This window comes from Muntiacus reevesi, chromosome 2 (assembly GCF_963930625.1).
Source record: "Muntiacus reevesi chromosome 2, mMunRee1.1, whole genome shotgun sequence".
In the NCBI taxonomy this organism is placed as follows: Eukaryota; Metazoa; Chordata; class Mammalia; order Artiodactyla; family Cervidae; genus Muntiacus; species Muntiacus reevesi.
This window is the reverse complement of record NC_089250.1, coordinates 216,435,610-216,459,902: the sequence shown is the minus strand read 5'-3', so window position 1 is coordinate 216,459,902 and position 24,293 is coordinate 216,435,610. Positions and strand designations below refer to the sequence as shown.

General features: G+C 40.5%; 1 protein-coding gene across 1 annotated transcript in view; it reads left to right on the top strand.

Annotated features, from left to right (window-relative positions):
• LOC136160851 (craniofacial development protein 2) overlaps positions 1 to 17,855 on the top strand; it is a 21,355-nt gene extending 3,500 nt beyond the window's left edge. The window contains exons 2-8 of the mRNA XM_065925027.1: positions 5,578 to 5,695; positions 6,672 to 6,891; positions 7,184 to 7,305; positions 8,523 to 9,497; positions 10,012 to 10,131; positions 13,900 to 14,019; positions 16,897 to 17,855. Of these exons, the coding sequence (XP_065781099.1) occupies positions 5,578 to 5,695; positions 6,672 to 6,891; positions 7,184 to 7,305; positions 8,523 to 9,497; positions 10,012 to 10,131; positions 13,900 to 14,019; positions 16,897 to 16,942 (1,721 nt within the window). The 3' untranslated portion in view covers positions 16,943 to 17,855. The remainder of the gene's footprint in view (positions 1 to 5,577; positions 5,696 to 6,671; positions 6,892 to 7,183; positions 7,306 to 8,522; positions 9,498 to 10,011; positions 10,132 to 13,899; positions 14,020 to 16,896) is intronic.
• Positions 17,856 to 24,293: the final 6,438 nt, after the last annotated feature.

Here is a 24,293-nt window from a genome sequence, read left to right as displayed (position 1 = left end):
TGTATAGAAACCATTTTATTTCCTCTTTTCCAATAGGCATACTTTTTATTTCTTTTGAGCCCTATTTTACCTGGCAGTTCCAGTGTGTGTTGAATAGTAGGAGTGGTGAGCATTCACATCCTTGCCTTGTTCCCAATTTTAAGGAGAAAACACAAGTGTTTTACCATTCATTATGTTTCCTGTAGGTTTTTCATAGATGCCTTTTGTGTGTTTTAAGGACTTTACATTGCTACTTCATTACTAGCTTAATCACATAACATTACCAGGTCCATGTTTTTATGCCCTCCATTTTACAGAGGAAGAAACTGAGATGCCTAAAGTCACTCACCTAAATAGTAGCTGGGATGGACTTGAATTCCAGAAGACTTTCCAGGTGGTGCAGTGGTAAAGAATCTGATACTGAGTACAAGCTTGCTCTGCTTGTCGAAGGACAGGCCAATGAATCCAAGAGATGAGGTGTTGAGGCAGGGAATACAACTTTAAAAGTCAACATTCTTAATTTGTCAAAGTAACCATCTTGTTGGGTCTGGATGCCAGGTTTTATAAAATCAGAGAGAGAGACAGAGAGAAGCAATGAGGAACTAAACCCAAAGGACAGAATAGGGAGAGGCAGTGAGGAAGTAAAGTAAAAAGGGTCTTCAGTCTTGAAAAACATCTCTGGGAAGGGCCAGCCTTTGGAAGGGGTGTATTCTTCTCTTCTTTTTAAGCTATTCACAGGTGAGTGGGGTCAGATTGTCTCTATGAGCCAAACAAAAACTTTAGTTTAATTGTTAGGCAGAGGGGCAGGCAGGGTCCTATGCAAGTGTTAGTCGCTCAGACACGTCCAACTCTAGGGTCCTCTGAGGTAGACTGTTATGGTATGATTGTAATAACGAAAAGAACGAAAAGGAAGTCAAAGAAACAGTTTCCAAGATCAAGGAGTTAAAATTGGCTTCTTCTCTGCAACAGTTCTCCACTGTCAGAATCCATTCCACAGCCTTGTGGAAAGAAAGGGTGACGAGCATTCTGCTTGTCAGTGGATCTTGCTGGGAGTGTCCACCTTTGGCGCCAGTGTTCCAAATGTTGAGATTTATCTTCTTTTTGTTCCTCTTTGGAAAGTGTCTGCTTTAGACTTGTGACTTAGAGATACTGAACTTCAGATCTAAGAGACAGTATCTCAGGTTAAGAAATTCAGCACTTTTCCATGTATGGGGAGATGCAAGAGGCAGGGCTCATTAAAATTATTTCCTTGGTAGGTCCATCACCTCTCTGGGAGCCTGTAATCCTGTATTCCCAGTTACCTCTGGGTTCACCAAAAGGAGTCTTTGCAGTCTGATGCCTGCTAGGTTTTAGGTATTCCTCTTCCTCGGAGCTCATTTACTCACATTGAAGGGCTGCAATTGCTGATTTCATTTCTCAGGTCTTCCCCTCTTGATCAGGAATTTGACCAATATTTGGGAGACTTTCCATGAACAGCTTTTGTCCCACAACACTGGGAGGCTCATCCCAGTTTAGAAAAAATTCTTGATGTGCCGCTCCAGGTGTTAAGTTTTAGACCAGGCTCCACGAATAATTAAAATTTCTCTGGATTCTGTCTGACTATAATCCAGGAGACATTTTCCCCTGTTGCTTCTTATCATACCTAGAATTATGCTATTACAATTATTTTATGTTTATAAATGTGATTTTCTCAAAATGTTTAGTCATAGAAGTTTTGTTTGAGGCCTGATTACACACTGATTATGACAAGAGACAGCGTTCTTATAAATTATATAGGACATAAGTAATACAGCTATTAACATTGACAATGACACAGTGCAGCAGGGAGACACAGCACATTTGAAAACAGAAAACAAATTTAAACAATGATTAGTATAACTAATTGTAATCCAGTTGCAGTAATCAAACGACCAAAGAAGCCGTAACTGATTCAGTGAGCTCTTTGTAGTTTCATTGTATGACCATGCATGCTTATGTATGGGTTAATCTTTGAGACAAGCCTATGGTACTGGTAGGATCAACCAGGTAGAGGGAAAAAAGATAAATGTTTCAATTCTGTGAGAGTTGGGAAATAAAGAAGGCTGAGTGCTAAAGAATTGGTGCTTTCGAACTGTGGTGCTGGAGAAGACTCTTTTTGAGAGTCCCTTGGACTGCAAGGAGATCAAACCAGTCAATCCTAAAGGAAATCAACCCTGAATACTTACTGAAAGTACTGATGCTGAAGCTAAACCCCCAATACTTTAGCCACCTGGTGCAATCAGCTGACTCATTGGAAAAGACCCTGATGCTGGGAAGATTGAGGCAGGAGAAGAGGGTGACAGGGTGAGATGGTTGGATGACATCATCAATTCAGTGAATATAAACTTGGGCACACTCAAGAGATGATGATAGACAGGGAGGCCTGCGGCACTGCAATCTGTGGGGGCGCGGAGCATTGGACAGGACCTGGCGACTAGACAGCTAGAGTGATGCCGTGTCTCTTCCCTTCCAGTGAGCAGAGCTAGGAGACGCTGACCTTACAGAGGCAGTTTTACCTTTGTTTTCACTTGATTTCATAGTGTTGTGTGTTATTTCTCATATGCTGAAGATCTATATTCCTAATATGATTAGCAGAACAACTTCCTTGCTTTTACCTGTAATGTAAAAGAAATACTTTCAAAATACCAACACTGATGTTACTGATAGGAATAGAACATTTTTTGGTCTCTAGAAGGCATTTTGCTAAGTGTATGCAGTCAAAATACTGTAAAGTCCGTGGAGACATTAGTCTCCAAAGTCCTTTCTTAGTGTGTTGTGTTGTCATTTTGGTTATGTTCGTTTATTTAAACTTTGCTTAATTTAATTTAAGGGATTTTCTGAAATCTGCAGAGATAAACACAGAGAACTCTTGTTTCTGTCCCTGCCTATCCCACTGTTCTGCTGTGTTCTGTTAACCCTGACCGATAGTGATTTTCCTTAGTTTTCCGTTTTTCCTTGTAGTTTTGCCTTTTTATACTCTTATTTGCATTCAGTTCAGTCGGTCTGACTCTTTGTGACCCCATGGACTGCAGCACGCCAGGCCTCTCTGTCCATCACCAACTCCTGGAGTTTTCTCAAACTCAAGTCTATTGAGTTGGTGATGCCATCCAACCATCTCATCCTCTGTCATCCCCTTCTCCTCTCGCCTTCAGTCTTTCCCAGCATCAGGATCTTTTCAAATGAGTCAGTTCTTTGCATCAGGTGACCAGAGTATTGGAATTTCAGCTTCAGCATCAGTTCTTCCAGTGAATATTCAGGACTGATCTCCTTTAGGATGGACTGGTTGGCTCTCCTTGCAGTCCAAGGGACTCTCAAGAGTCGTCTTCACCTCCACAGTTCAAAAGCATCAATTCTTCTGCACTCAGTTTTCTTTATAGTCCAACTGTCACATCCATACATGACCACTGGAAAAACCATAGCCTTGACTAGACGGACCTTTGTTGGCAAAGTAATGTCTCTGGTTTTTAATATGCTGTCTAGGTTGGTCGTAACTTTTCTTCCAAGGAGCAAGTGTCTTTTAATTTCTTGGCTGCAGTCACCATCTGCAGTGATTTTGGAGCCCCCAAAAATAAAGCCTGCCACTGTTTCCACTGTTTCTCCATCTGTTTACCGTGAAGTGATGGGACCGGATGCCATGATATTTGTTTTCTGAATGTTGAGCTTTAAGCCAACTTTTTCACTCTCCTTTTTCACGTTCATCAAGAGGCTCTTTAATTCTTCTTCCCTTTCTACCATAAGGGTGATGTCATCTGCATATCTGAGATTATTGATATTTCTCCCAACAGTCTTGATTCCAGCTTGTGCTTCATCCAGCCCAGCGTTTCTCATTATGTACTCTGCATATAAGTTAAAGAAGCAGGGTGACAATGTACAGCCTTGACGTACTCCTTTTCCTATTTAGAACCAGTCTGTTCCATGTCCAAAACAGCCGGGTACCCACCACTGTGGGTTTGTCTTTTACAGGTCTTTTTGCTGTAGTCATTTTGCTCAGGTTTTAGGAGGAAGCAAAATTAAATTTGTGTATTCAGACTCTACGTGAAACGCTTTAACTTAACCATTTGCTGTGTAGGATACCAACCTTGCTTTAGTTTTAGAACCCATGTATTGACTATTCTGTTGACCTCAAATGCTCATTACACAGATTTTCCTATGGCTGGCTCATTCTCATCATCTTTGTGTTTTTTTTTTTTTTCCCCCTAAACTGCTGTCATGTTGGTAGTTTTTAAGAGTTTTCTAATTTTTTCTTTTTTTATTAATTTTTTTTAGTCATCCTTTTTTTGTGGATGCCTCTAAGGAGATTAATTACATAGGGTGTTTTTTTCCCGCCCCTTAGTTTGTTTCCTCTGATTTCCTTTCTGTTTGTTTTCAGTCTTGCCTTTGATGTTAAAGGCTTTTCTCGAGTGTTTGGTGGTCCTAGTTCATCGTGAGTTAAACATTTAAAAACTAAATGGATCTGGAGAAATATTTAAAATATCACTCTTTGTAATGGTCTCAAACCAAATGTCCATCAATGCAGGAATGGATAATTGTGGTATAGTCATACAATGAAATAGTATATTTAGAGATGACAGTGAATGAGCTGCAGCTCCATGTAAGGAAGGGTGACTTAGAATGTTGAGTGGAAGAAGCTGGAGGCAAGAGTACCTATTGTAGGGTTTTTGCTTAAGACTCAAAAACATATGAAGCTAATCCTTGATGTTAGACTTCAGAATAGTGGTTCCTTGTGGGATGTGGGTGGTGACTAGTGATTGCAGCAGGGCCCAAGTGGCTTCTGCAGTGCTGGTCATGTTCTGTTTCTTCAACTGGATCTAGTTATACAGGTGTGTTCACTTTGCATAATTTCATTGATCTCTACGTTATACTGTGTGCGTTTTGGTATATTGTATTTTCTGTAAAAGCTTAAGTGAAGTAAGAACAAAATCTGGTGGTCTGGTAGAATCTGTGTGTATACCAGAATCTGTTGATTGTTACCCACAGAACGTGGTCAGACTGGGCATCCAAGCAATACTTTTGTTGGGAACCCTGAATGTCAGTGTCTGAAGACAGGAGAAGCAATACTTTTGTTGGAAACCTTGAATGTCAGTGTCTGAAGATGTGTTTCTTTCTGTTATGTCTAACTTGAAGTCTTTAAGGCTTTTTCTAAACCTCTTTTATTGATAGAAAAGATATCTTTTGGTTAGTTTGAAAGATGTCCAAGACCAGGTGGAAGCATCAGTTTCTTTTTGAGAAGTACAGTAGTAGATTTGGAATTTCTGTTTATTCATTCAGCATATACTGCTAAAGACTTGTACAACTGTGTCCTCATAGTGTGTGGAGCATAGCAGGAATTGCAAACATTAAGTATAAATGGAGTGAGTTAAGGAGAAAAATATGGACTGTCTTGGAGGCCTAGAATAGGGGAATGTAGCCTAGTCTTCAGAAACAAGGAGGACAGCCCTGAGAAAATGATACTTTACTCTGGTGAAGAACAAAGGAAAGTACTAGACTTTTTTTTTTTTTTTTTCCTTAAAGAAAATACGTCATCTCAATGTGAAAAACCTTTATTCCTGTCTGTCTGACCACACTGTTATGTGATTTCAGGTGGAGAGTGTCATGAAGATGATATAAATGAATTAGTGAAGGGAGATGAAGTGGATGGCGAAGAGGAGACACAGAAAACCAAAGGGACAAAAAGAAAGGCTGAGAGCGTTCTGGCCAGGTGATGCTGCCCTCAAGGCCCTGAAGTCAGGGGCTGTTGTCACAACCATTGAGGTTGATGGGGTTGATCTGATGATATATTTCTTGCTGCCAGTGTTTCTAACCTTTTTCTCATTGAGGGGAACATTGTGTGGTATTTTGGAATTACATTCTTATTCTCTGGAAAGCTTTAAAAATTTTTGAGCTTTAATTTTTTAAAAACTCGATGTGTACTTAATAAGTGCACCTAACTTAAAATGAAATTTCAGTTAAAAATTTTTTTATTTGGTTACACCGCTTGTGTGTGTCTTTGTACACATGTCCATTTGTAGATCAAGTCTGTCTTTTATTCTCTAACTGATGTTTTTCTCTTCCTGGGCATTGAAACAAAAAGTAGATTGTAAAAAAAGATTTTAAATATTACATGAATCCCTTGGAGCCAGAATAGTAGTAAGCAATTGCTCTTTTAAGTCTTGAGCCCAGTGCTTTTGTCTTTGAGTTTTTCGGTATTCCATCTTTCCTATCTTCAGACAGACAGAAGATACAAGTCTTCCCCATCCCTCACTCCCTCAGAACTCTAGGCAGAAGCAGTGTGTATAAATCTAAGGTTCTCTTCAGTCTCTGTTCTCCAAATGAAATGACTTTAAAAAAGTCACAAATAGCTGACATTTGTTTGTTCTTAGATCTCTCTTTTTGAACCAGTTGATTTTGTGAGGTGATTTTGGGTGTTTTCTTATTAAAAATAGCTGATCCTAACTTAGAACAGTATATGTGACTCTAAGTATTTTGGGAAAATGCTTACAGTAGGATTCCAGTCCTTTTTTTCTCTTTGACAAAATCTCAGCTTTTGTCTCCCACTCACTGTATCATGCGTGTTAATCACCAGTCTCCAATTTAAGAGTTATCTTAGGTTTGCAGCATTATGTTTGGAATTCAGGAAGGGATAACAAATTATTTTGCCTGTTTGTCTTTTCTTCTTTGTGACTGTTGGTGATTAGGAAGAGAAAACAAGGTCGCCTCTCACTAGACCAAGAGGAGGAGGAGGAGGATGCCAACAGGGAATCTGGAGGGAATATTAGTGAGAAGGAAGATGCAGCTGCAGAGCAGGAAAAAGGCATTGAGTCAGAGGATGCCAGGAAAAAGGAGGATGAAGTATTGGCCAGCTCCGTCAGTGATGTAGAACCAAAATCAGAAGTGCCTCCGAGTACACAAACTAAAGTAAGTTCATAGGTGAATGGGATGAATGCTCCCTCAGAAATGCCAAAAGTTCCCCAGGTAGATTTTCTCAATTTACAAACTGAGGTTCGAGGCTTCAGCAAAAATCAAGCTAGTTGCCTTCTAATAGTAACACTACTAAGTGAAAAGCAAAGCATTCCCTGTGAGGGAAAATCAATTTTCAGTGAGTACTTAAAGATGAAACCCATGTTAAGACTAGCCGGAAACAATATATTTGGGTGGATCTTTCAATTTTCATCCTAATGTGAAACTTATTGCACTTCCTTTTTCATAGACAGGAGAGGAGACTGAAGAGACAAGCTCAAGTAATTTGGTCAAAGCAGAAGACCTAGAGAAACCTAAAAAAACAGAAGAAGTTAAACTTACCAAATCACCTCTTGCTGGTGAAGAAGTCAGGTAACATGACAGTCACAAGCTTCAAAACTAGTTCTTTTAAAAAGCATCTCTCGTTTTTAGTATATATTTTGTTTATTATTAATTTATATATTCATTGGCTACCCTGGGTCTTCCTGCTGCACTCGGGCTTTCTCTGTTGGGGTGAGCAGGGGCTCCTCTCATGTGGTGTGGTGGCTTCTCTGAGGCAGAGCTCTGGCTCTAGAGCGCAGTCTTAGTAGTTGTGGTGCAGGGGCTTAGCTGCTCTGCAGCATGTGGTATCTTCCTAGACCAGGGTTCAAACCGCTATCACCTGCATTGTGCAGAGGATTCTTAACCACTGGATTACCTAAAAAGAAAACATCTTTCTCAGTGGTGTTAGATACCTGTTGTTGTTTCAGCCTCTCTTAATGTTTTGTAAGAGTTACACTTGAACTCAAGGAAAACAGTGCTTCAGTCTTTACAACCCTATGGACTGTAGCCCGCCAGGCTCCACTGTCCATGGGATTCTCCAGGCAAGAATACTGGAGTGGGCTACCATGTCCTCCTCCAGGGGATCTTCCTGACCCAGGGATCGAGCTCAGGTCACTTACGTTTCCCGAGTTGGCAGGGCCGGTTCTTTACTGCTGGCTCCACCTTGGAAGCCCCAAGGAAAATAGTGGCTCCTTTAATTATCAGAGTACATGAGAATGGTCCTTTTACATATGGTAATAGTTTGGGGGTAGTATGAGGTGGTTGACTGAATGGAAACAAGAAAATGTAAGAGTTAAGCATTAAATACTTAATTATTGCAGTGCATTGTGACTTTGGTTATTTCTCCCTTTATAACTTCCTTTAACTTAGAAGTATAAGCCCCAATAAAACCTTTGAAATCAGATCACAAATAAAAGTACTAGGAGAAAAGTTTGGTTCTTACACTATTTTCTCATCTCAATGCTGTTTTTTCTGTTGATTCATAGGTTTTTTTACTAGTTTAGAAAAAGTAAAGCTTAATACTCTTGGTTGTGGATGACAGCCACATGCCTAGAGTTTCCTCCTTTTCATTTATTTAAAATTATAATATGAAAATAAATCTGTAAGATAGGGCTAGAAGAGAACAGATGAAGTTCCTGCAAGCTTGATGGGATTGCAAGAGTTGGACACTACTTAGTGACTAAACAGCAACTCCTTTCCCAATTTTGAACCCATCTGTTGTTCTATGTCCATCCGATTCTAACTATTTCTTCTTGACCCACATGCAGGTTTCTTACACAGCAAGGAAGGCTGTCTGGCACCACATCAGAAGATGAGCCCCGCAGGTCCGAAGGTGTTCAACATGCTACTGGTGAAGAGCGGAGGGCCGATGCTAATACCTCCAGTAAGAATGAAGCGGCTGGGCCAAAGTGGAAAGGACACTCAGCTGTTGATGTGTCTGGTGATGAAAGTAAACTCCGATGCTGTAAAGAAGAATATTGCATAGGAACCTGGAATGTTAGATCTATGAATCCAGGTAAATTGGATGTGGTGAAGCAGGAGATGGAAAGAATAAACATCGACATCTTAGGAATCAGTGAACTAAAATGGACAGGAATGGGCGAATTGAATTCAGATGACCATTATATCTATTACTGTGGGCAACAGTCTCTTAGAAGAAATGGAGTAGCCCTTATAGTCAACAAAAGAGTCCGAAATGCAATAATTGGGTGCAATCTGAAAAACGACAGGATGATTTCAGTTCGTTTCCAGGGCAAGCCATTCAACCTCACAGTAATCCAAGTCTATGCCCCAACTCCTTATGCTGAAGAAGGTGAAGTTTACCGGTTCTATGAAGACCTACAACACCTTCTGGAAATAACACCAAAAATAGATGTCCTTTTCATCATAGGGGATTGGAATGCAAAAGTGGGAAGTCAAGAGATACCTGGAATAACAGGCAGGTTTGGCCTTGGAATGCAAAATGAAGCAGGGCGAAGGCTAATAGAATTCTGTCACCATAACAGGCTGGTCATAACAAACACCCTTTTCCAACAACCTAGTAGACGTCTCTACACATGGACATCCCCTGATGGTCGATACCGAGATCAGATTGATTATATTATTTGTCGCCAAAGATGGAGAAGCTCTGTACAGTCAGCAAAAACAAGACCTGGAGCTGACTGTGGCTCAGATCATAAGCTCCTTATTGCAAAGTTCAGGCTTAAGTTGAAGATAATACCAAAAACCACTCGGCCATTCAGGTATGACCTAAATCAAATACCTTATGATTATACAGTGGAGGTGACATATAGATTCATGAAATTAAGAGAATAGATAGAGGGGCACAAAAATTAAGCCTGATACAGAGTAGAACCAGATTTTGGGCGGTCTTCAATATGAGGTTCAACAGTTTGTATTTTACGCTCTGAGTAATACTGATCCATCTCAAGAACTTGGGGAGGGGAGTAACAATGTTTTTTTTTGTTTCTTTGTTTGAAATCATCCTTTGAGGTTGAAGCAGTGGTAGCCAGTGAAGATCCTTTTTAAAAATTATTTTTATTTTTGGTTGCCCTGGGTCTTCATTGCTATTCATTGTCTTTGATCTTAGCAGAGAGAGGGGACTGTTCTCTAGAAGTGTTTGAGTGAAGTTTAATCATGAAGTTCAACAGCTAGAATTTACAGAAATCCCAGTGGTTTTTTCCTGTTACTATGCCCTTTTCTTAGATTTTGTTTTTTTATTCTCTTGTAAACTTGGTGTTTCCTTCCTTGGTGCAGAGTGACTAATGAAGAGGATGCCACAAATGAAGACGCAAAATCCATCTTAAAGCAGAATGAGAAGGAAAAACCTGAGGCTAACGTCCCCTCAACTGTGTCCTCAGTTCCTGGTGGGTCAGGGTGAGTATTCTAGTCTCAGGCCCAGGCATACCTGAGATGTTGGAGATGTCTTGAGTACAGTGACGCCCTTTACCTGTACCTGTCAGTACTCTTTTTCTTTTTTTTTCCCATCTCCCAAGCTCTTTATTGGAAAAACACTGGAGAATGTCCTGTTCCAAAAAAGTGCTTTTTTGAAACAAATACATACATGGGGTCTAGGAATCAGAAGATCCAACACTGGACAGGAATCCTGAAGACATCCTGAGGGTTACAGCAGTGGAGACCTAGGCCAAGGGAACACTGAACCCACATTGTTAGAGAAGAATCCAGGAGTCTGCAAGAAGTCACTCTTAACAAAACACCAAAGTACTTGAAAATTTTGAAGAGATTTATATAATGAAGGAAGTGGTTAGATTTGTGTTACTGTTAAGTACATAGAGGTGAGTGACTTGCCTGGTGGCTCAGACGGTAAAGAATCTGCCTGCAATGCTGGAGACCCAGGTTCGATCCCTGGGTTTGAGAACATCCTAGAGAAGGGATGGCTGCCCACTCCAGTATTCTTGCCTGGAGAATTCCATGAATAGACCATGAAATCACGAAGAGTTGGACACACCCGAGCAACTTGACAACCAATATAAAACAACAGCCAGTATAAAAACACCAGAAAATCCTTTCCCCATAGGGAAAACAATGCACTGGAAAGACAATATATGGTTTATCTATGAATAGATTTCATATTTAGTTGCTAAGTTGTGTCCAGCTCTTTGTGACCTCATGGATTGTAGCCTGCTAGGCTGGTCTGTCCATGGAGTTTCCAAGGAAGAAAACTGGAGTGAGTTGCCATTTCCTTCTCCAGCAGACTCCTTCCCTGAGAGAAGGAATTCTGCTGCTGTTCTGCCTTTCTTGAAATACTTGCCAATAGGGAGGTGCAGAATTAAATTAAGCATAGGTTTCTTGTTTGATTCTGAGAAAATTCCTGGTTCACAGTGTTGACACAGAGTGAACATACAGAAGACTTCACGTTTAAAAAGTAAGTTTTGAATGAGAATGTCAGCAGTTCATCCTCATTATAATAAAGATTTGGTTTTAATACCTGCTTCTACCTGTAAGGATCTCATTGGAACAGAAAAAGGTCAAACGAACTTAGAAATAATTTTATTAACACACAGTCAAGAATTTATTAGTTTTTCTCCCTGCGTATTTTCCATAGTACATGAGAATTCTTTCTTTGGAGGAAGGAAAACTTAACTTTCTTCTTAACCTACATGTAAGAAGCAAAGCTGACAGTTAAATAGGAGGAGTCAGGGGTCTCTCCTAGAGAGAGGTGAACATGGACCACTCCCATCACTGCACTGATCACCTCTGACTCCTGAGCAGAGCTCTCTCTTTATGGTGGTTGGGGTGGAACGAGTCACCTATAGAGCTTCACTGATAGAGTCAGTTTGTTGCTTCATCCTTTCATCCCAAAGCAGTGAAGTTTTGTGTTTTTACATTTAAAAAATAAATGGCTTTTCCTGTCAGGTTATGAGTTTTGTCAGCACAGGCCCTCCTTATCTTTGCACCCCTGACTCCAAGCAACACCGTACACTGGTATTCATTGCACCAAATGGAAACCCTGAGAGAGAGGTTTGAGTGCAAGTCATTAGTGTGAGAGGTGATTCCTGGAAGCCCGAGCCGGGAGGTGAGACGGTGAGGGAAGGTAGCCAGTGCCAGGTGTGTTTTCCAGCCTCTCTTGCTGGTGGGTGCTACTCTATCCTGTTGGGAGACTTGGCAGGGGTGAGAAGGTTGGGCTACTGATCCTCCAACTCCCTTGCGTACTCGCTCAGCTGCTTCAGTGGCACTCAGGCCATGAGCTGGAGGTGTTTGCAGTGATGCTGTTCTCAGGGTGTCGTGACAGTGAGTGCAGGGACGTGAGGAGCGGGTATGTTCACATCTGCTCCATACTTTTTATCTGCTTCTTCATCCAAACATCTCTCCCCCCCGGAGCAGCTTGGTGGTGGAAGTCATGTAATAGTTACACAGTAATCTAAGAAAGAAAAGGATTTGAATGCTTGCTTACCACAGTGGAAATGAGGTAAACGTCAAGGAAGGCGGCTATAAGAGGAGCAGAGTAAAGGACATCTTAATAGGTTATTAGTAATCTAAGACAGTACTTTTTAAGCTGTTGGCAACATTTAAGAGAAATGAAACCATAAAAAAATGTCAGAACTAGAATTGTTCTCAGTGTCCAATGAATTTAATCTTTTTTTTAATTAAACCTTTTTTTACTCAGTTAATATTTTCCAGTAAAGTTTTCCAACTTAAGTTTTTTTTGATATATATAACTTAGAGAAGACTCTTCCAAGTTTGTACTTAATGTTCTCAGTAACACTGAGCCATCAGAAGAACTTGAGTAGGAGTAGCAGATTGTTTCATTGCTTGAACTCATCCTTCAAGATTAAAGCAGCCTTTCACAGTGAAAATTCATGTGTTTTTTTTTTTTTTTTTTCAATTTATTTATTTTATTTTTGGTGCACAGGGTCTTTATTGCTGCTTTCTCTAGTTGAGGACTTCAGCTAGACTGTAATTGTAGTGCATGAGTTTCTCATTGCGGCGACTTCTCCTGTGAGTGACTGATACTTTTCTCTTTTCCGGGAGCACAGGCTTTAGGTGTGTGGGCTTCAGTAGTTGTGGCTGTTGGGCTCAATAGTTATGACACATGCGCTTCGTTACTCTGTGGCCTGTGGAATCTTCTGAACCAGGGATCCAGCTCATGTTCCCTACATTGGCAGGCACGTTCCCATCTACTCTCCCACCAGGGAAATCCCTGCCAGTGAAGATTCTTAGTGTAAGACTTGAACTACTTATTTTGTGCCACTTGTGTGGGTGACAGTACTAACTGCAGGAGTTAGAGACTTCTCAACGAGAAAATTTGGTTCTTGTCTCAAGATGCCTGGAGGGAAGAAGAGAAAAGATAAGAACTCTTTTCCCTTGGAAATCTAATTTACAGGATTGTCTCTCATAATTCTGAATGACCTTTTTGATCACTCAGGATAACACAGTGATCATAATCTTGGACCCTCCAACATGCAGATTGACATTTAAATGGAATTCCCAGATGTTTTTATTGACTTGGGAAACCCACACATTAGGCATTCCCCTCTTTATCTGAAATTTCTGGCACCATTCATATCTTTTATTTGATGTTTTAGGAGTCAGTTTTGTTGAGAACATTTCTTTCCTGTTTGAAATTGGGCAAGATTCTAAATTGTGTAACTTTCTTCCACTTCTAAGTCACTGCCTGTGTAGCCAGTTTTAAAGAATTTTGTTTTCATCGTTGGGTTTTTTTTAGATATGGAATAGGAGCTTTGAGAGTACTCCCAATTGTTTATGCTGGGGTTTTTCTCCTTGAAATAATGCCAGTGTGTTTCTTCCAATTACTCCACATCCCTGTTCCCACTTTGACTTAAGCATGAGCACTAATGTGCATGTGAGGTACAGTGGGAGAGCCCTTCAGTCCTCACATCAGTGACACATGAGGGCTGTGATTCAGTGGTGACTATCAAGTGACAGAAGCAATGGAGGGGATTTTATAAAGACTTTAGACTTCCATCTGCTGTTGTTTCATTTGTTAAATTAATAAGGGGAAAATGTCTTTGTCCAGAAGTGTTATAGTAAACTTTAATCATAAGATTCAGCAGTCAGAATTTCCAGAAAGCCCGGTGTTTATCCTTGTTATTTGGGCCCTTTTTAAAGATTTTATTTCTTTTTATACCTCTTGTAAACTTGGTGTCTCCTTCCTTGGTGCAGCGTGACTAAGGAAGTCGGTGAAACATCTCAAGAAGCAAAATCTGTGTTCAAGCAAGATGAGAAAGATAAACCTCAAGCTAATGTCCCTTCAGCGGTGCCATCACTTCCTGCTGGGTCAGGGTGAGTAGTCTAGGCTCAGGTCCAGGTGTACCTGCCACGTTGGAGAAGTTTTCAGTACAAGGCCATCATTTACCTGTTGCTCTCATGACTCCTTTCCCGAGAGAAGGAATTCTGCTGCTGTTCTGTCTTTGGAATACTTGTCAAAATGGAGGATGCAGAGAACAATTAGCCATAGATTTCTTTTTTGATTCTGATAAAAGTCCTGATTCACAGTGTTGGCTGCAGCTCAACATGTAGTAGACTTAATGTTTAAAATGTAGTTTTAAATGAAAACATTAGTAAATTCATCATAATCTGTAATAAAAATTTGGGTTGAGTACTTTCTTTGACCCCTAAGTATCTCATTGGAACAGAAAAAGGTTAAAGGTAACTTCCAAATAATTGACACGGTATCAAGAACATAATCGTTTTTCTCCCTTCATATTTTCCATAGTATATGAGTTATTTTGAGCCGCATAGTAGAATTTTTTCTTTGCAGGAAATAAACATTTTTTTCCTTCTTAACCTGTATCTAAGAAGTAAAGCAAACAGTTAAGTATGGGGAGTCAGGGAGCCACCAGAGAAATGAATATGGACCACACCCATCACAGCCCTTATCACCCTCTGACTTCTGGGTAGAGTTCTCTTGTGTTTGAGGTAAAACAAGTCACCTATAACAGCTTCGCTGACCCTTCAATTAGTTTGTTGCCTCATCCTCCCCCTTATCCCCCCTAAACAGTATAGTTTTGTTGTGAGTTTTTTACATTAAAAAAAAAAGTCATTGGCTTTCCTGTCAGTTTATCAGTTTTTATAGGACAGACCTTCCTCTTCATTGCCGTTCTGGCTCCAAACAACACTGTGTACACTGGTGTGCTTTGATCCAAATGCAGACCCTGAGTTTGAGGTTTGAATGCAGGTCATTAGTGTGAGAGGTGATTCCTGGAAGCCCGAGCCGGGAGGTGAGACGGTGAGGGAAGGTAGCCAGTGCCAGGTGTGTTTTCCAGCCTCTGCTGCTGGTGGCTGCTACTCTGTCCTGTTGGGAGACTTGGCAGGGGTGAGAAGGTTGGGCTACTGATCCTCCAACTCCCTTGTGTACTCACTCAGCTGCTTCCATGGCACTCAGGCCATGAGCTGGAGGTGTTTGCAGTGATGCTGTTCTCAGGGTGTCGTGACAGTGAGTGCAGGGACGTGAGGAGCGGGTATGTTCACATCTGCTCCATACTTTTTTTTTTTTCCAACATTTATTTATTTCCCTGTGCTGAGTCTTAGTTGTGACACATAGGATCTAGTTCCCCAACCAGGGATCTGCATTGGGAGCCCTGAGTTTTAACCACTGGACCACCAGGGAAGTCCCTGCTCCATACTTTTTATCTGCTTCCCCATCCAAACATTTCTTTCCCACTGGAGCACCAGGTGGTGGAAGTCATATGGTAGTTACACAGGAACCTAAAAGAAGGAACAGGATTTGAGTGCTTGCCACCACAGTGGAAGTGAGATAAATCCCGAGGAAGGCGGCTGTGAGAGGAGCAGAGTTCTCCATATTGACTGTTAATGCTCTAGGCCAGTACTTTTTAAGCTGTCATTTGCAGTCATCATTTAAGAGAAATGAAATAGAATGAAACATGTTCTAACCATGGGGCTGCCAAGGAATTCCCTATTTCAACTATTAATGTGCTTATACAGGGGAACAGCATAAACTGTATGTTTTGTGAGGACTGAGGACGCTGTTGGCTGAGATAACATGCTTTTATCCTTCTAATCATTACATTGTTTGAAAATGATTCTCTTGAGACCAGTGGCTTTCAAACTTTGATTGCCACTCACAATAAGAATATGTCTTATTAGTACTTCGTGTACTCGTAAATGTAGGTTTGTATGATGAACTCTATGTCCATTACTGTGTAATTATTTAGTATGTGTCATTTGAAAAAATGTTATGACCCATTGAATTGATTGCAAAATCTGTTACAACCTATATTTTAGAAATACTACTTTAGACTATATACAGTATTAGCATTCTTTGGGCTTAATTGTGATTTCCAAGGCTTGTTTCTGGTATTACTAAACAGTGTCTGTTGCATTTATTGAACGTGTTACTATGAAAGTTACTTCTGGATTAAGTATTGGACTGAAAGGTTCTGCCTTAGGTTTCTAGCACAGTTCAATTAGCATAATTTTTACTTCTAGCTTCCTTGAGTGTTTTTAAAATAATCCCTGTTGATGCTTAGACATTCTACTTGGAGACAGCATGTTTCAGAAAATACTATTACCATAGTTCTGAAGATAAGCAGAGGAAGAAGTGATAGCTTGGCAAGCTCACCTTGTTTAAGTCACTCATGAAAATCATCTCACTGTATTCTATATTAATGCTTTTGTTTCTTAGAGCTGATAGCTTCTCAGAAATAAGAAATCTGCTATGTTTTAGGGAAACCCAGCAGGAAACAGGTGGCATCTTCATATTATGCTATCTTGAGAGTTAGATAACTCACAATGTAATGAAAAATCACAGGGCTAGGGAGAGGACGGTATCCCTAGCTAGTAGTAATGAGGCTCCATCACCACCCCTAGACCTGAGGGGGCACAGCAGGGAGCAGTCTATGGCAGTGGCAATAGAGAGGGCCTCGTGTTAGGAGTTGAACCTCACTTGAGTGTACTTTCCAGGGGAATAAATATCCAAATATCTTATTCCTCCCTCCACCCCACCTTTTGCTAGAGACTCCATTGGCCACTGAGGCTCTTGAAAATTTAGTTTTCAGATATGCCTTCCAATGTGCCCCTTACATATTCCTTCAAGAGAATTTATATTCTTAAAAAGAATTAAATATCAGAGCTTTTTAAATCCCAATTTTAGCTCTTTTAATTTTTCTTCTAATCCCTAACTTTCTTTTTCATTTAAAGGCCTGAAAAATGTGACCTTGAAAAGAAAAAGGATTGCAACAATTAAGTATCTGACTTTGTCCTTAACCACCTAAGCTGGTTTGTATAAAATATAGTTAACCTGTTTTTGTTATCTTTTTCTGTTTTGTTATGTGTTTGTTAACAAAACAAAATTGTTACTGTTACCTGTTTTGAAAGTAATTTTGGCAATTAAATCTGACATCTTTAAAGGAGAGTTTTCATTGTGAGTGTAAGGCTGACTGCCCATGACTTCATGAGCAGTGCTGTTTGATTTAAAGCAATATGCACTCTGGCTTCTGATTTAAAATAGCCAGGAGAACCAATTTTCCAGGGCTGGTCACAGAAAAAAAGTACGAAGGATCACAAAAAGTAACTGGACTTTTTTTTTAACTAATAGAAAAACTTGAGCTCTTGTTTTGTTGTTTTTTAAAACTTAGTGAAGACTCTTGAGAGACCCTTGGTCTGCAGTGAGATCAAAAGAGTTAGTCCTAAAGGAAATCAACTTGAATATTCAATGGTAGGACTGTTGCTTAAGCTCCAATAATTTGGCCACCTGATGCAGAGTGCTGACTCATTGAAAAATACTCACACTGGGAAAGATTGAAGGCAAAAGAAGAGGTCGGCAGAGGACGAGATGGTTTGCTACTATTACCAACTCAGTGAACACAAATTTAACCAAACTCCGGGACATAGTGGAACACAAAGGAGCGGAGCTGCAGTCCATGGGGTCACAGAGTCTGACATGACTTAACAGCCGAACAACAATTCAACATATATCTTTAACTGTATTTCCTTTATGTTCAGCTTACTAGTTTATGGTAAAATTCTTGTCCAAAGGTGTGATTTAACTCTGCTTTGTAGGCTGTATGTTAGCATCCAGAAGCTTTTGTATGATTATACACTGGGATTGGTGAAAGCTGATAACCGTTTGTGAAATAAATGTATCATTTCAACACTGAGTCCACATGAAAAGGAACTTCATGGTTTTCTGTGACATCATAAATCATTTTCTACTCTGCTATTTGTAGCAAATTAGAGTGTCCGGTTTGGTTAGTTTACCCCGTAAACTATTATACACAGTTACACACAATTGCTGTAATTCCAGGCATTGCAGAAGACATTCAGTGTCTGGCAGGATACTACCCATCCATTCTCTAATACTTTGCTTTAGTTTAGGTATAACATACACTATAGTACACAAATCTTGCATGTGTGACTTATGTGTATTTATACACTGTACAAAATGGTAGCAGTTAGATCAAGATACAGAATGTTTCTAGCACCCCAGAGCGATGCAGAACTCAGCTAGAAGCCTCCAATATCTGATGTATCCCAAGAGAGGAGAATCTTTTCTGTTTCCAAAATGTGATAACCCAAGATTGGACAGTGGGAAGAAACTCTGGGGAATGAGAGCGGGAAGGAGCCCGTAAATTATTGCCAAGACAACATGGTAATAATTAACCAGGAAACTTGTAGGGTATTGGGATTTTATTGTGGCAAACTGGAGACCTTTGTCTACAGGGATTCCTCAGTTTCAGCCTATTTCTGTTTGGTGGGATTATGTGCCCAGTCTTGGCAGATTGTCTACTTTTTAAAAGGAAGTTGGAAATCTAGATTATGTGCAATCTCTCAGTTTTTAAGTGCTGATATATTGAGTGTTCCCCATACCAACAAGCAATTCTTGGACAACAGCATGGTGTCCCCACAATTGAACTCAATTCTGACTCTACCCAGACATAGCACCAGATTCTACCTGTTAAGGACTTAGTCCTACGAGACCAACTCCCACTCCAGAATACAGTTCCAAGTCCCGGTTGTTACCTATGCTTCTGACTAATTGGCTGTAAGTTGAGTTCTATTAATTTGTTAGACTGACTCATAGAACTCAGACATTTTACTTATTAGATCATTGGTTTATCATAAGGATGTAACTCAGGGAACAGCCATATCGAAGAGAGGCACAGGGCTATGCATGGGGAAGGAGTGTGGAGCTTCCATGACCTCTCCATGGGCACAGTTCTCCCTGAATATTCACATGGTCACCAACTGGGAATCTCTCGACCCTGTCCTTTGGGTTCTATGGAGACTTCATTACATATGCATGATTCATTAAATCATTGGCTACTGGGGAGGGATTCAGCTTGCAACACACTGCACCTCCCCAGAGGTGGGGCAGGGGAGGGCTGTAGGGGGCTTAGGGACTGAAAGTTCAATCTTGTAGTCACAAGGTTGACTCTCCTGGCAACCAGCACCTATCCTTTGGTTTTTCTAAAAGTCACCTTTATATAACACAAAACACCTTGATCACTCAATATTTCTGAAATTCCAGGGTTTTGAAAGATACGAGCCAGGAACTGTGGATGAAGACCAAGTATATGTGAGAAATTTTGGTCATCTCAATGACCAAACATATATTTCTTCAAAATCATAATATAAAAAGCTGGTGACCTATTTTAATTCATAGAAAATGCTTTTCAAGTCCAAAAGTAATGTCTTTAAGCTGGATTTGGCCTGCTAGCCAACTTTAGACCTTACTAAATAATTTAACATGAGAGAAAATAGTAACCTGGTTACCCTTAAAGTGGTCAGAATCTGAACAAATGTATGGGATGCTGTTAAGCTGTGAAGAGGAGGGTGGGAGAAGCAGGGTGATGGAGGAGAGAGACTGTTGAAGAACTCGGGTAGCCTTTTCCCCAGACTCAGATCCCAGGGATGGGGTAAAAGGCTACATCCCAGTTTGTCATCATTGGGTTTATCTGCTGCCCAAGGAAAACGAGACTGAGAATGGTCAGCTCCCAAATATTGGATCTCAATTTTACATCTATTTTTCTGTTGTTCTCACATAAGAAAGATTTATTGAAATGGGTCATAGAGTTTAAGAACTAAAGCTATAAAACTTAGAAGAATACAGGAGTAAGTTTTGTGATCTTGGGTTAGGCAAAGGTACATTAGATACAACCCCCAACGCACGAGGGACATTAGAAACCAGGTAGACACTTCATAAAAACTAAAAATTTTTATGCTTAAAAGGATACCATTAATGTGAAAAGACCCCCACAGAATAGGATTACTACCTCCCAGAGTTGCAGTATAATTTAAATTTTTTAATCAGAGAATGAGAAACATTACATGTGGTAGTACTTCCATATGTATTAGCTTGAAGGAAACATAGTGGATGATGTTTGATTTCTAGAATACAGCTTATCCTTGTAATTATGTCTGTAAGATCACCATACACACACAGTTGACAAAAATACAGGGTTGAGTTCCTGTATGTTTCTGAGAACCTATGGGTTTTTGTCAACTGATGAGTACATAACCTTGTTTTACCTATGTTTCTGTCCAAAGATATACTTTAATATATCATTTTTATAAATAATGATATACAGTATTTATAATGAAACAATTATTTCAGTGAGTATTACTGTTATGAATAACAGTGAGATTGTGTACCTTAATTCTCCCCTAAGTCATACATAAACACATATTAGTCTGTATAGTCATGCATATAAAGTCCTGGGAAGTGAAAAATTCAGCATTTAAAGTTTTATAAAAGCATTACCTAGTTATTTTCCTGTTGATGGAGGTACAGGCTGTACAGTGATGCAGTGCACACTGTGGTCAAACCTCTCCACCTTGGCTTACCCCACAAAACCAAGGGACAGGTTGGTGGAGCTCATTCTGCAGATGAAGAAGAGGGTTGCAGGTTGACATCTGTCAGTTCAACCTGAGAAGTTTGGCTTCACCACTTGTGGGTGGAGTTGGCACTTTTCCCTCCTAAACTGGCTCCAGAAACTGGATTAGCCCTGTCTGCTTGGTTTTTGCCTCAAATCTTTAGAGCATCTCGGCATAGGTGGCAAAGGCATAGGAAGTTAAGCGCTTAAATTTGAGGCTTTGATCAAGTATTTGCTCACACTCTTCCATGTCACTGATAATTTTGCTTTAAGGCTGAGTTTTTAGCCTGCTGTAACAGGTACAGTTTTGAGACTCTTAGGCTGTCATCACTATCATCATCACCTTGTTTTGCCATCTTGGCCAGTCTTTGTTGGTGGGTTCTATTGCTTTCTGTGACAAAATTTCCTCCACGTCTTACCTCATGTCATCAAAGTCTTCTCCACTTATTTGTCATGTGATATGGATTATGCTTTTGACACTCTTCTTTATCCCTTCTGCAACACGTTCAGAGCCTTGGAAATTTTTCACACAGTCTGGTCAAATATTTTTCCAAGTTATTGATAGTTGTCTGCTTGATATTGTTCCAGGCTGTGCCAACATAATCACACTGTGTATAGATACTGACTTCCTGTAGTCCATCATAGTAGTTTCCTTATTGGTGTTGAGAGCCTCAAAAGCCTTGCTATAGAGCTCCATAGTATAATGTGCCTTGAATACTTAACCTTGATCCAAGGGCATGCAACCAAGATTGGTACAATAAAGGACAGAAATGGTATGGACCTAACAGAAGCAGAAGATATTAAGAGGTGGCAACAATACACAGAACTATACAAAAAAGATCATGACCCAGATAACTACGATGGTGTGATCATTCACCTGGAGCCAGACATCCTGAAATGCAAAATCAAATGGGCCTTAGGAAGCATCACTATGAACAAAGCTAGTGGAGGTGATGAAATTCCAGTTGAGCTATGAAAGTGCTATGGAAAGATGATGCTGTGAAAGGGCTGCACTCAATATGCCAGCAAATTTGGAAAACTCAGCAGTGGCCACAGGACTAGAAAAGGTCAGTTTGCATTCCAATCCCTAAGAAAGGCAATCCCAAAGAATGCTCAAACTACTGCACAATTGCACTGATCTCACTCGCTAGCAAAGTAATGCTCAAGATTCTACAAGCCAGGCTTCAGCAGTACGTGAACATCTTCCAGATGTTCGAGCTGGATTTACAAAAGGCAGAGGAAGCAGAGATCAAATTGCCAACAACTGTTGGATCATCGAAAGAGCAAGAGAGTGCCAGAAAAACATCGACTTCTGCTTTACTGACTATGCCAAAGCCTTGGACTTTGGGGATCACAACAAACGAAAATTATTCAAGAGATGGGAATACTAGACACCTGACCTGCCTCCTGAGAAATCTGTATGCAGGTCAGGAAGCAACAGTTAGAACTGGACTTGGAACAACAGACTGGTTCCAAATAGGGAAAGAAGTACATTAAGGCTGTATATTGTCACCCTGCTTATTTAACATATGCAGAGTACATCATGAAAAATGCTGGGCTGGAATTAAAATTGGCGGGAGAACCATCAATAACCTCAGATATGCAGATAACAGCACCCTTATGGCAGAAAGCAAAGAAGAACTAAAGAGCCTCTTGATGAAAGTGAAAGGAGAGTGAAAAAGCTGGCCTAAAACTCAGCATTCAGGAAAGATCATGGCATCTGGTCCCATCACTTCACGGCAAATAGATGGGGAAACAATGGAAAGAGTGAGAGACTATTTTTTTGGGCTCCAAAATCACTGCAGATGGTGACTGCAGCCAAGAAATTAAAAGACACTTGCTCCTTGGAAGAAAAATTATGACTAACCTAGACAGCATATTAAAAAGCACAGACATTACTTTGTCAACAAAGGTCCGTCTAGTCAAGGCTATGGTTTTCCTAGTAGTCATGTATGGATGTGAGAGTTGGACTATAAAGGAAGCTGAGCACCAAAGAATTGATGCTTTTGAACTGTGGTATTGGAGAAGACTTTTGAGAGTCCCTTGGACTGCAAGAGATCCAACCAGTGAATCCTAAAGGAAATCAGTCCTGAATATTCATTGGAAGGACTGATGCTGAAGCTGAAGCTCCAATACTTCGGCCACCTGATGCAAAGAGGTGACTCATTGGAAAAGACCCTGATGCTGGGAAAGATTGAAGGTTCGAGAAGGGGACAACAAAGGGTGAAATGGTTGGAAGGCATCACAGAATGGATGGACATGAGTTTGAGTAAGCCCTGGGTGTTGGTGATGGACAGGGAAGTCTTGCATGCTGCAATCCATGGGGTTGCAGAGAGTTGGACATGACTGAGTGAGTGAACTCTGATACAAGGGCTGGATGAGAGAGGTAGTATTTGTGGGCATGAAAATAACTTGTACCTTGGCATGGAGATTTTTGAGTGTCCTATAGCAGTGGAGTGGGGCATTATGCAAAATTAACAAAATCTTGAAGGCAAAGTTTCTGTCCTGGAGATATTCAACTTCTGGTATGAAACAGCTGTGGAACCAATCAGAGGTCATCCAGGGTTTTTTATTCCACTTCCAAGGGACTTATCTAATATATGGTTCATGGTTTTCCCTCTAAGTAATCGAACTTGAAGCTCTATACCAGTAGGGGTTTGCACTTAAAGTCGACCTTAGCATTGGTGCACAAAAGTAAGGTTTCATATTCCTGGAATGATTTAAAGTCAGTGGCATTGGAGGCCATTCGCGTTATATAGGTTCTTTTGCCAACGTCCCGGTAAAATAAGCCAGTTTCATAAGCATTGAAAACCTACTCTTTCATATACCCCTCTTCCTGTATAACAATTAGCAAGTATTGTTTGAGTTCTTCCACAGCTTCCAGATCTGCAAAACTTGCCTCACCTGCAAGGTTAACAGTACTGATACCACGCTGACTTTCGAAATGTGCAAGCCTTCCAGCACTAGCGGAGAGGTTCTTTTGACTGTTAGCTTCACAACAATGCTGTCCACGAGATTTTTTTTTTTTAATCAGTTGTCATCTCATGAATCCACAAACTGAGCCGCTTTTCCATCTATTCCATAGCTTCCTCACGCACTATGGATGTCACTTTAGCACTTTACGGAGCAGCTTCACATACGGATCAGGGAACTTCCTTTCATTTTTCTTGATGTACCGGATAGTTGATTGAATAACATTGAACCCAGGGCCAACAGCACTACAGCTCATGCCTGAATGAAGCTTATCTAACACACGTATTTTTCTCCATAAGGCACATCACAGCCTTCTTGCGCTTATGAACATTAGGCAGCACCCCAGCACTACGCTCAGGGTCGTTTTAAACAGCGAAATCTCTAACAGAGAGCCCAAAGATGAAAAACCGCGGCAAGTAATAGACTGCGAATACGACACTTATTTACACTTCTAGAGCTGAAGTAATACAGTGGATCATGTGCCTCCAATCTCGACGACCCACCAGTGGTGAACTCAAAATTTTCACTCTCTGCGCATGTCCGCAAGTAAACCCAGAAAGAGCCGAAAACATTTTGGGGTGACAGTAAGTTTTCACAAGTAAGCGAGTTCAAAAACGTCAACTACTGAACAAAGATCGGCCGTGTTCCCACGGGCAAATTTTTGCTTCAAGGACACATCCTCTCAGGCGAAGCGGCGGAGTTCTGAAGACTACTCGTCCCAGCATGCCTCGGCTCAGCAGAGAGCTCGCG